The sequence below is a fragment of the Mobula birostris genome, unplaced genomic scaffold, assembly GCF_030028105.1.
Source record: "Mobula birostris isolate sMobBir1 unplaced genomic scaffold, sMobBir1.hap1 scaffold_1743, whole genome shotgun sequence".
NCBI classification, from domain to species: Eukaryota; Metazoa; Chordata; class Chondrichthyes; order Myliobatiformes; family Myliobatidae; genus Mobula; species Mobula birostris.
In genome coordinates, this window is record NW_027274788.1 from 68,712 (window position 1) to 81,765 (window position 13,054).

The 13,054-nt window shown below is 53.4% G+C and overlaps 1 protein-coding gene across 1 annotated transcript in view; it reads left to right on the forward strand.

The window, feature by feature from the left end:
• The window catches only part of LOC140192586 (glutathione hydrolase light chain 1-like), a 51,121-nt gene extending 45,934 nt beyond the window's left edge, over positions 1–5,187 (forward strand). Inside the window, exon 5 of the mRNA XM_072250146.1 lies at positions 3,846–5,187. Coding sequence (XP_072106247.1) covers positions 3,846–3,998 — 153 coding nt within the window. The 3' untranslated portion in view covers positions 3,999–5,187. The remainder of the gene's footprint in view (positions 1–3,845) is intronic.
• Positions 5,188–13,054: the final 7,867 nt, after the last annotated feature.

Sequence of the window (13,054 nt, forward strand, 5' to 3'; positions counted from 1 at the left end):
TCCTGATGCCTGTTTACACTGCAAGAGCACGTTAGCTGGGACTGACCAACAAAATGAAGCCAGTGGTCTCACCCCCCCCCCCACATCCCAACAAAATGAAGCCAGTGGTCTCACCCCCCCCAACATCCCAACAAAATGAAGCCAGTGGTCTCAAGCACACCCCCACCATCTGAAGCTCGTCCGGCATTGCAGTGTTAACTCTGAGTTTGGGCGGAGCAGTTGTGACTACCAGACTGGAAGTGCACTTCAGACTTTCTGAAACCTTTGATGAAATCGCATTTGAGTTTATTAATCAAAGTATGAGGAGGTTATCGGGGTGAAGTGTTGCCCTATCCTAAGGATCAACCAAGGACGAAGAGGAGACTGAATGAACATTATCTTTGTGTTGGAAGGCTCTTTTACTGCCCATTGTCCCAGAACCTGTGGCATTTCCCACACAAATCGGCTGTGTGCTCCACTTACTGTTTGACCCTGTTCCCAGTTTCAGACCCCATAGGTACAGTCTGAACTCAACCTGCTGCCCTCTCTCCTCGAGCCAGGCTAACCAGCAGCAGGGGGAAGTGGGGGTGGAAGTAGGGGGGAAGTGGGGCCGTAAGGGGGGAAGTGGGGGTGGGTGTAGGGGAGAAGTGGGGGTGGGTGTAGGGGGGAAGTGGGGGTGGGTATGGGGTGAAGTGGGGGTGGGAGTAGGGGGGAAGTGGGGCTGTAAGGGGGGAAGTGGGGGTGGGTGTAGGGGGAAGTGGGGGTGGGTATGGGGGGAAGTGGGGGTGGGTGTAGGGGGCAAGTAGGGGGGGTGTAAGGGGAGAAGTGGGGGTGGGTGTGGGGGACGTGGGGGTGGGTGTAGGGGGAAGTGGGGGTGGGAGTAGGGGTGAAGTGGGGGTGGGTGTAGGGGGGAAGTGGAGGTGGGTGTAAGGGGGAAATGGGGGTGGGTGTAAGGGGGAAGTGGGGGTGGGTGTAGGGGGAAGTGGCAGTGGGTGTAAGGGGGGAAATGGGGGTGGGTGTAGGGAGCAGTGGGTGGGTGTAAGGGGAAGTGGGGGTGGGTGTAGGGGCGAAATGGGGGTGGGTGTAGGGGGTAAGTGGTGGGGGTGTAGGGGAAGTGGGGGTGGGTGTAGGGGGAAGTGGGTGGGTGTAATGGGGAAGTGCGGGTGGGTGTAAGGGGGAAGTGCGGGTGAGTGTAGGGTAAGTGGGTGGGTGTAAGGGGGAAGTGCGGGTGGGTGTAAGCGGAGAAGTGGGGGTGGGTGTAAGTGGGGAGAAGTGGTGGTAGGTGTAAGGGGGAAGTGGGGGTGGGAGTAGGGGGAAGTGGGAGTGGGTGTAGTGGGAAGTGGGGGTGGGTGTAGGGCGGAAGCAGGGGTGGGTGTAAGGGGGGAAGTGGGGGTGGGTGTTGGCGGGAGTGGTGGGGGTGTAGGGGGTAAGTGGGGTTGGATTTAAGGGGGAAGTGGTGGGGGTGCAGGGGGAAGTGGGGGTGGGTGTTGGGGGAAAGTGGGGGTGGGTGTAGGGGGTAAGTGGTGGGGGTGTAGGGGGGAAGTGGGGGTGGGTGTAAGGGGGAAATGGGGTTGGGCGTAAGGGGGAAGTGGTGGGGGTGTAGGGGGAAGTGGGGGTGGGTGTAAGGGGGAAGTGGGGGTGGGTGTAGGGGGTAAGTGGTGGGGGTGTAGGGGGTAAGTGGTGGGGGTGTAGGGGGGAAGTGGGGGGGTGTAAAGGGGGAAGTGGGGGTGGGTGTAGGGGGGAAGTGGGATTGGGTGTAAGGGGTAAGTGGTGGGGGTGTAGGGGGAAGTGGGATTGGGTGTAGGGGGAAATGGGGGTGGGTGTAAGGGGGAAGTGGGGGTGGGTGTAGGGGGTAAGTGGTGGGGGTGTAGGGGAAGTGGGGGTGGGTGTAAGGGAGGAAGTGGGGGTGGGTGTAAGGGGTAAGTGGTGGGGGTGTAGGGGGAAGTGGGGGTGGGTGTAAGGGGGGAACTGGGGTTGGGTGTAAGGGGGAAGTGGTGGGGGTGTAGGGGGAAGTGGGGGTGGGTGTAAGGGGGAAGTGGGGTTGGGTGTAAGGGGGAAGTGGGGGTGGGTGTAGGGGGAAGTGGGATTGGGTGTAAGGGGGAAGTGGTGAGGGTGTAGGGGGAAGTGGGATTGGGTGTAAGGGGGAAGTGGGGGTGGGTGTAGGAGGTAAGTGGTGGGGTGTAGGGGGAAGTGGGATTGGGTGTAGGGGAAGTGGGGGTGGGTGTAGGGGAAGTGGGTGTGGGTGTAAGGGGGAAAATGGGGGTGGGTGTATGTGGAGTGGGGGTGTAATGGGGGAAGTGGGGGTGTGTAAAGGGGGAAGTGGGGTTGGGTGTAAGGGGGAAGTGGGGGTGGGTGTAGGAGGTAAGTGGTGGGGGTGTAGGGGGGAAGTGGGGGGGTGTAAAGGGGGAAGTGGGGGTGGGTGTAAGGGGGAAGTGGTGAGGGTGTAGGGGGAAGTGGGATTGGGTGTAAGGGGGAAGTGGGGGTGGGTGTAGGGGGGAAGTGGGGTTGGGTGTAAGGGGGAAGTGGGGGTGGGTGTAGGAGGTAAGTGGTGGGGGTGTAGGGGGAAGTGGGGGTGGGTGTAAGGGGGAAGTGGGGGTGGGTGTAGGGGGTAAGTGGTGGGGGTGTAGGGGGGAAGTGGGGGGGTGTAAAGGGGGAAGTGGGGTTGGGTGTAAGGGGGAAGTGGGGGTGGGTGTAGGGGGGAAGTGGGATTGGGTGTAAGGGGGAAGTGGGGGTGGGTGTAGGAGGTAAGTGGTGGGGGTGTAAGGGGGAAGTGGGGGTGGGTGTAGGGGAAGTGGGGGTGGGTGTAAGGGGGAAAATGGCGGTGGGTTTATGTGGAGTGGGGTGTAATGGGGGAAGTGGGGTTGGGTGTAAGGGGGAAGTGGTGGGGTTGTAGGGGAAGTGAGGGTGGGTGTAAGGGGGAAGTGGGGGTAGGTGTAGGGGGAAAGTGGGGTTGGGTGTAAGGGGGAAGTGGGGGTGGGTGTAGGGGGGAAGTGGGATTGGGTGTAAGGGGGAAGTGGTGGGGGTGTAGGGGGAAGTGGTATTGGGTGTAGGGGAAGTGGGGGTGGGTGTAAGGGGGAAGTGGTGGGGGTGTAGGGGGAAGTGGGATTGGGTGTAGGGGAAGTGGGGGTGGGTGTAAGGGGGAAAATGGGGGTGGGTGTATGTGGAGTGGGGGTGTAATGGGGGAAGTGGTGGTGTGTAAAGGGGGAAGTGGGGTTGGGTGTAAGGGGGAAGTGGGGGTGGGTGTAGGAGGTAAGTGGTGGGGGTGTAGGGGGAAGGGGGGGTGGGTGTAAGGGGGAAGTGGGGGTGGGTGTAGGGGGTAAGTGGTGGGGGTGTAGGGGGGAAGTGGGGGGTTGTAAAGGGGGAAGTGGGGTTGGGTGTAAGGGGGAAGTGGGGGTGGGTGTAGGGGGGAAGTGAGGGTGGGTGTAGGAGGTAAGTGGTGAGGGTGTAGGGGGAAGTGGGATTGGGTGTAGGGGAAGTGGGGGTGGGTGTAAGGGGGAAAATGGGGGTGGGTGTATGTGGAATGGGGTGTAATGGGGGAAGTGGGGGTGTGTAAGAGGAGGACAGGCACAAGGAGGAAGGGTGGAAGACACCAGGCGCTGTGAGATTACAGTTTTGGCAAGATTTAGGTGGTCTGCCCTTGCAGTGGTGTGGGCTTGTGTAATTGGCAGGATCCCTGTTGTAGGGGATGAGCATCAGGCCTGGTCTGACTGGGCAGTGGGCAGACTACAGTCAGCACAGGACCACTACCGCTCACTGGCACCACGTGCCAGGTCTAACTGCGCCTATCCGCATGTCTCCCCACATGCTCCACAAAATCCTCCCCTGTCCGGGAGCTAGTGCAAATTACATGTTGCTGTTGCTTTCAGGAGGTACAGCTGGGCCTGACGGAGAGAAACCAGGCGCTGAATGTCGTAACCAAGCTGACAGCAGCAGGCGTGGTCCAAGCCATCGTGCGGAACGGAGGAAGGTGGGATGCTGTGTCAGACTACCGGAAAGGAGGACAGTCCGCGGGTTACTGAGGAGTCCGCCTCCTTGGCCAACCCTAATTGGTTGGTCTGTCCAGTTCTGTGCGCAGACTGACGAGTGGAACTGGCAGGAGCCAAACTGATCAACCGATCTGTAATCAAACCCTCCAATCCAATGTGCTGTACTATCCTGACCCGTCATGCTGAAGAATGGCCAGTTACGGGCAACTTTACCTGTCTGCACCTTCGTCAAATACTTTAACAGCCACAAGCAGTAGCTCTTAAGACATCTGGAGTTGGGGAGGAACCAGCCCACAGGAATGTAAATTGTGTATTCATTTCAGACACGTGGCTGGACACAGAGATGCAGATTCCTTTGCTGGCTCTCTCTGAAACTGATTGCATTTGAATCATTGTGCCACCCACTTCCAATCTTCTGAAATCCAGCCCATCCCACTTCAACCTCGAGTCCTTCCCAACCTTCAAACCCACTCCCAACCACACCCAGCCTGTCTAGCCTTTACAAGCCATTCCCAACTTATTCCAAACTTACCAACCTATTCCCAACCTCAAATTATTGCCAACCTCCTCCCAACCTCACCACCCTGACCCCATCATTCCCAGCCTGAAAGCAGTGCTAACATCCACAGTGGGCAGTCTAAAGTGAAGGTTGCCACTCCACCTGTCTCTCAGACTTGTCCCGGCTGGGTCAGGAGAACTCATGCAAACCCAACAGTCATTTGCAGTCACATCTTTGGTTGTCAACGTTCTAGCTCAGAAAGAGTTTACTTTGAGTTCCAGCGGTGCTCTGTCCCTGGTCAATAATTTCTCTAATATTCATAAGACCTATGTAGTTTTGCTGGGAATCCAATCTAGCTTCAGTGCTTGTTGATCAGTTCAGTAAGCTTGAGACCCTGTACCTAAGAGCTGGCCTGCATTTGGTGAGTACCCAGAGTCCGTTTGCCGTCCCTTCCTCTCCCCCCCCCACATTCCCTGGCCGGTTTCCATGTCTCTTCTTCTCGACTTCCCTTAGCAGATGCTCTGTCAGGAATAATGGGACCAATTTGCCCTGTTCTGGCCATTGGAGGCTAAACCGTAACTCATTGCACCCTCCAGCCCTGGCCGAGGGTCCCAGCTTCTCTGTCGATGAGCGGCTTGGCTCTGAGTAACTCACCATGTTCCTGACGCACAGGATTGTGTCAACTGTTTCTCTGCAACATTGTGAACACCCCAATAAATTCTGAAAGCACATTGTGTCTTTACTCATGGGCTCTGGGCTTAAACCTTGCTGGGTGGAGAGAGGGAGCAGCTGTTCTCTGGGAGGAGACAGCTGCTTTATACTCAGACAGGTACAGCACACAGATAAGAGGGACCTGGCTAAGCACAAGCAAACGGGAATCCGGTCGGCATGGAGCAGATGGCCCAAGGACCCTGTTTCTGAGCTGTGGGATTCTCGCGCCGAAGGATAAGCCATTTGAAGCCCAGGATTGGGGCTGGATGGCTCACCATTCTGTATACTGATGGGAGACTGGCATCAGACAGCTTTGGATTTATTGATCACATCTGCATCGAAACATAGGTGAATTGTGTCATTTGCATTAACAAGGATGTGCTGGGGGTGACACATTAGAGTACGAACCATGCACATGTAGAACCAACCTCAGCACAGGCCGTCTTCACCTTCAGCCTCCAGTCGAATGGTAGATTCACAGGCATCGGGCCTTTGACTTCCCCACACAGGCTCCACTGTATGAGCTCAGCTGTCTGTCCTGATACAGCCCTACCCCTTCACCATCACTTCCTGCAGGGACAGGCACAGCCCCCCCCCCCCCCCCGCCAGAGTGACTACACAAACTGCCCAAGGTTTACCCATCATCCATTCCCATCCACAACCGTAGAGAAAAATATGAAATAAATATCTTGTCATCACAGATGCTGTCTGGCCAGCTGAGCATATCCATTTCTGAATATGGCATTTCAAAAGTGAAACTCTGGTTTGCCTCAGCTAAAAAGGATATTGAATGGCTGTGTGGTGCAGGAAATGCCTGCTCACTCCTATGGACCCTGGGTCTGCAGCTTGCCCCATTCTCCATCCAGCACACCGGTGGACCAGGTCACTGCCAGGTGCATCGGCCAGACCAATCTGCCCATACTCATTTGTCCCAGCTAACAAACAGAGCAAGATTTGCTCAGTTTTGCAGGTGTGACGAGAACTGAGACAATCCCAGGGTTCACATCCATATGGTGTGTTTGCCTTTGTAATGAGGGGGATTGAATTCAAGAGCCATGAGGTAATGTTACAACTATATGAAAACCAGGTTGGACCACACTTGGAATTTTGTGTTCAGCTTTGGTCGTCTCATTATTGAAAGGATGTGGAAGCTTTAGAGAGGGTGCAAAGAGATTTACCAGGATGATGCCTGGAAAAGACAGCATGTCTTATGACATTAAGCTGAACAAGCTAGGCTTTTCTCCAGAGTGAAGGAGGATGACAGGTGACTCAATTAAGGTGTACAAGATAATAAGTCATGGATCAAATGGATAGTCCGAGACAATTCCCCAGGGGTGGAAATGGCAAATGCAAAATAGCATATTTTTAAGGTGATTGAGGAAAATACTGGTCAAAGGTAAGTTCTTGACACGGATGGTAGCTGCACGGAGCTGCTGCTGGGTGAGGGTGCATTAGGGTCTTTGAGATGGGTAGAACACTGAACAATGGACGGCGGTATGTTAGGGCCTTTCAGATGGATTGAACACTCAACAATGGATGAGGGTGCGTTAGGGTCTTCGATTTGGGTAGAACACTGAACAATGGACGAGGGTGCGATAGGGTCTTCGAGATGGGTAGAGCACTGAACAATGGACGGGGGTACATTAGGGTCTTCGATTTGGGTAGAACACTGAGCAATTGACGGGGGTAGGTCAGGGGTCTTTGAGATGGGTAGAACACTGAACAGTGGACGGGTGTACGTTAGGGTCTTTGAGATGGGTAGAACACTGAGCAATGGACGGAGGTACGTCAGGGGTCTCTGAGATGGGTAGAGCACTGAACAGTGGACGGGTGTACATTAGAGTATTTCAGATGGGTAGAACACTGAACAATGGACGGGAGTAGGTTAGGGTCTTCGATTTGGGTAGAACACTGAGCAATGGATGGGGGTACGTTAGGGTATTCGAGATGGGTAGAACACTGAGCAATGGACGGGGGTAGATTAGGGTCTTTGAGATAGGTAGTACACTAAGCAATGGATGGGGGTATGTTAGGGTCTTTGAGATGGGTTGAACACTGAATAATGGACGAGGGTGCGTTAGGGTCTTCGAGTTGGGTAGAACACTGAACAATGGACGGGGGTGTGTGTTAGGGTTTTAGAGATGGGTAGAACACGGAGCAATGGACGGGAGTACGTTAGGGTCTTCGAGATGGGTAGAACACTGAACAATGGACGGGGGGTGCGTTAGGGTCTTCGATTTGGGTAGAACACTGAGCAATTGACGGGGATAGGTCAGGGGTCTCTGAGATGGGTAGAAAACTGAGTAATGGACGGGAGTACATTAGCGTCTTTGAGATGGGTAGAACACTGAGCAATGGACGGGAGTACGTCAGGGGTCTCTGAGATGGGTAGAACACTGAGTAATGGACGGGAGTACGTTAGGGTCTTTGAGATGGGTAGAACACTGAGCAATGGACGGGTGTAGGTTAGGGTCTTCGATTTGGGTAGAACACTGAGCAATGGACGTGGGCATGTCAGGGTTCCTGGAGATGGGTAAAACACTGAACAATAGACGGGGGTACGTTAGGGTATTCGAGATGGGTAGAACACTGAGCAATGGATGGGAGTAGGTTAGGGTCTTTGAGATGGGCAGAGCACTGAGCAATGGATGGGGACATGTCAGGGTTCCTCGAGATGGGTAGAAAACTGAACAATGGACGGGGGTACGTTTGGGTCTTTAGATGGGTAGAACTCTAAGCAATAGACGGGGTTACGTTAGGGTCTTTGAGATGGGTAGAACACTGAGCAATGGACGGGGGTACGTTTGGGTCTTTGAGATGGGTAGAACTCTAAGCAAAAGACAGGGTTACGTTAGTGTCTTTGAGATGGGTAGAACACTGAGCAATGGACGGGTGTACGCTAGGGACTTTGAGATGGGTAGAACATTGAACAATGGAGGGGGGCTTGTAAGGCTTCCTCGAGATGGGAAGAACACTGAACAATAGACGGGGGTACGTTAGGGTATTCGAGATGGGTAGAACACTGAGCAAAGGACGGGGGTACGTTTGGGTCTTTAGATGGGTAGAACTCTAAGCAATAGACGGGGTTACGTTTGGGTCTTTGAGATGGGTAGAACACTGAACAATGGAGGGGGTTACGTTAGGGTCTTTGAGATGGGTAGAACACTGAGCAATGGATGGGGGTACGTTTGGGTCTTTGAGATGGGTAGAACTCTAAGCAAAAGACAGGGTTACGTTAGTGTCTTTGAGATGGGTAGAACACTGAGCAATGGACGGGAGTGCGTTAGGGTCTTCGATTTGGGTAGAACACTGAGCAATGGACGGGGGTACGCTAGGGAATTTGAGATGGGTAGAACACTGAGCAATGGATGGGGGTACGTTTGGGTCTTTGAGATGGGTAGAACTCTAAGCAAAAGACAGGGTTACGTTAGTGTCTTTGAGATGGGTAGAACACTGAGCAATGGACGGGGGTGCGTTAGGGTCTTCGATTTGGGTAGAACACTGAGCAATGGACGGGGGCTGTGTTAGGGTCTTTGAGATGGGTTGAACACTGAGAAATGGACGGGGGTGCGTCAGGGGTCGTCGAGGTGGGTAGAACACTGAACAATGGACGGGAGTACGTTAGGGTCTTCGAGATGGGTAGAACGCTGAACAATGGAGGGGGGTGCGTTAGGGTCTTCGATTTGGGTAGAACACTGAGCAATGGACGGGTGTACGCTAGGGACTTTGAGATGGGTAGAACATTGAGCAATGGAGGGTGGCTTGTGAGGCTTCCTCGAGATGGGAAGAACACTGAACAATAGACGGGGGTACGTTAGGGTATTCGAGATGGGTAGAACACTGAGCAAAGGACGGGGGTGCGTTAGGGTTTTCGATTTAGGTCTGAGCAATGGACAGGGGTACGTTAGGGTCTTCGAGATGGGTAGAACACTGAACAATGGACGGGGGCTGTGTTAGAGTTTTTGAGATGGGTAGAACACTGAGCAATGGACAGGGGTACGATAGGGTCTTTGAGATAGGTTGAACACTGAACAATGGACGGGGGTGCGTCAGGGGTCGTCGAGATGGGTAGAGCACTGAACAATGGACGGGAGTACGTTAGGGTCTTCGATTTGGGTAGAACACTGAGCAATGGACGGGTGTACGCTAGGGACTTTGAGATGGGTAGAACATTGAACAATGGAGGGGGGCTTGTAAGGCTTCCTCGAGATGGGAAGAACACTGAACAATAGACGGGGGTACGTTAGGGTATTCGAGATGGGTAGAACACTGAGCAATGGACGGGGGTAGATTAGGGTGTTTGAGATGGGTAGAACACTGAGCAAAGGATGGGGATATCTTAGGGTCTTTGAGATGGGTAGAACACTGAACAATGGACGGGAGTACGTTAGGGACTTTGAGATAGGTTGAACAGTCAGAAATGGACGGGGGTGCGTCAGGTGTCGTCGAGATGGGTAGAACACTGAACAATGGACGGGGGTACGTTTGGTCTTTGAGATGGGTAGAACACTGAGCAATGCACGGGGGAGCGTTACGGTCTTCGATTTGGGCAGAGCACTGAGCAATGGACGGGGGTACGTTAGGGTCTTTGAGATGAGTAGAACACTGAACAATGGACGGGGGTGCGTTAGCGTCTTTGGGATGGGTTGAACACTAAACAATGGACGGCGGTGCGTCAGGGGTCTTCGAGATGGGCAGAACACTGAAAATTGACGGGGGTGCGTTAGGGACTTCGATTTGGGCAGAGCACTGAGCAATTTACGGGAGTACGTCAGGGGTCTTCGAGATGGGTAGAACACTGAACAATCGACCAGCGCACGTTTGGGTCTTCGAGATGGGTAGAGCACTAAGCAATGGACGGGGTTACGTTTGCATCTTTGAGCTGGGTAGAACACTGAGCAATGGACGGGGTGCGATAGGGTCTTCGATTTGGGTAGAACACTGAGCAATGGACGGGGGTAGCTCAGGAGCCTTCGAGATGGGTAGAACACTGAACAATGCACGGGGTTGTGTTGGGGTCTTCGAGATGGGTAGAACACTGAACAATAGACGGGAGTGCATTAGGGTCTTCGATTTGGGTAGAACACTGAACAGCGGACGAGGGTGCTTTAGGGTCTTTGAGATCGGTAGAACACTGAACAATGGACGGCGGGGGTGCGTTAGGGTCTTTCAGATGGGTAGAACACTGAACAATGGACGGGGGAGGGTGTGTTAGTGTCTTAGAGATGGGTAGAACACTGAACAATGGACGGGGTTATGTTAGGGTCTTAGAGATGGGTACAACACTGGACAATGGACGGGGTACGTTAGGCTCCTTCAGATGGGTAGAACATTGAGCAATAGACGGGGTATATTAGGGGTCTTTGAGATGGGTAGAACACTGAACAATGGACGGTGGGTACGTTGCGGTCTTCGATTTGGGTAGAACACTGAGCAATGGATGCGGGCACGTCAGGGGTCTTCGAGATGGGTAGAACACTGAACAACGTACGGGGGCACGTTAGGGCTCTTTGAGCTGGGTAGAACACTGAACAATGGACGGCACTACGTTAGGGTCTTTGAGATGGGTTAAACACGGAACAATGGACGGGGGTGTGACAGGGGTCTTCGAGATGGGTAGAACACTGAACAATGGACGGGGGTGCGTTAGGGTCTTCGATTTGGGTAGAACAATGAACATTGGAGGGGGGTATGTTAGGGTCTTCGATATAGGTAGAACACTGAACAATGGACGGGGATACGTTAGGGGTCTTTAAGATGGGTAGAAAACTGAACAATGGACGAGGGCACGTTAGGGTCTTCGAGATGTGTGGAACACTGAACAATGGACGGCGGGGGTGCGTTAGCGTCTTAGAGATGGGTAGAACACTGAACAATGGACGGGGATACGTTAGCGGTCTTTAAGATGGGTAGAAAACTGAACAATGGACGGCGGTGGTGCGTTAGGGTCTTCGAGATGTGTGGAACACTGAACAATGGACGGCGGGGGTGCGTTAGGGTCTTAGAGATGTGTAGAACACTGAACAATGAACGGGGTTATGTTAGGGTCTTTGAGATGGGTAGAACACTGAATAATGGACGGGTGGGGGGTTGCGTTAGGGTCTTAGAGATGGGTAGAACACTGAACAATGGACGGAAAACGTTTAGGGTCTTTCAGATGGGTAGAACACTGAAAAATGTACGGTGGGTACGTTACGGTCTTCGATTTGGGTAGAACACTGAGCAATGGACGAGGGCACGTCAGGGGTCTTCGAGCTGGGTAGAACACTGAGCAATGGACGGGGTACGTTAGGGTTTTTGAGATGTCCAGAACACTGAGCAATGGACGTGGGGTGCGTTAGGGTCTTCGATTTGGGTAGAACACTGAGGAATGGACGGGGTTAGCTCTGGAGTCTTCGAGATGGGTAGAACACTGAACAGTGCACGGGGTTGTGCTGGGGTCTTCGCGACAGGTAGAACACTGAACAATGGACGGGGTTATGTTGTGGTCTTCGAGAAAGGTAGAACACTGAACAGCGGACGAGGGTGCATTAGGGTCTTCGAGATGCGTAGAACACTGAACAATGGACGGGTGGGTGCGTTTGGGTCTTTATGATCGGTAGAACACTGAACAATGGAGGGGGATACATTAGGGTCTTTGGGATGGGTAGAACACTGAACAATGTGGGTTGAGTGCGTTAGGGTCTTCGATTAGGGAAGAACACAGAGCCATGCACCCGGGTACGTCAGGGGTCTTCGAGATGGGTAGAACACTGAACAATGGACGGGGGGTGTGTTAGGGTCTTAGGGATGGGTACAACACTGAACAATGGACGGGGTACATTAGGGTCTTTCAGATGGGTAGAACACTGAACAATGGATGAGGCATATTAGAGGTCTTTGAGATGGGTAGAGCACTGAACAATGGACGGGGGGGTGTGCGTTAGGGTCTTAAAGATGGATTGAACACTGAACAATGGACGGGGTACGTTAGGGTCTTTCAGATGGGTAGAACACTGAAGAATGGACGGGGTATATTAGGGGTCTTTGAGATGGGTAGAACACTGAACAATGGACGGTGGGTACGTTACGGTCTTCGATTTGCGTAGAACACTGAGCAATGGACGGGGGTGCGTCAGGCGTCTTCGATATGGGTAGAACACTGAACAATGGACGGGGGTGCGTTAGGGTCTTCGATTTGGGCATAGCACTGAGCAATGGACGGGGGTACGTCAGGGGTCTTCGAGATGGGTAGAACACTGAACAACCGACCGGCGCACGCTTGGGTCTTCGAGATGTGTAGAACACTAAGCAATGGACGGGGATATGTTCGGGTCTTCGATTTGGGTAGAACACTGAACAATGCACGGGGTTATGTTGGGGTCTTCGAGATGGGTAGAACACTGAACAATGGACGGGGGTGCGTTAGGGTCTTCGATTTGTGAAGAACACTGAGCCATAGACCCGGGTACGTCAGGGGTCTTCGAGATGGGTAGAACACTGAACAATGGACGGCGGGGATGCGTTAGGGTCTTAGAGATGCGTGGAACACAGAACAATGGACGGGGTACGTTAGGGTCTTTCAGATAGGTAGAACACTGAATAATGGAGGGGGTATATTAGGGATGTTCGAGATGGGTAGAACACTGAATAATAGACGATGGGTACGTTGCGGTCTTCGATTTGGGTAGAACACTGAGCAATGGACGGGGGCACGTCAGGGGTCTTCGAAATGGGTAGAAAACTGAACAATGGACGGGGGTGCGTTAGTGTCTTTGAGATGGATAGAAAACTGAACAATGGGAGTGGGGTGCGTTAGGGACTTCGATTTGGGAAGAACACTGAGCCATTGACCCGGGTACGTCAGGGGTCTTTGAGATGGGTTAAACACGGAACAATG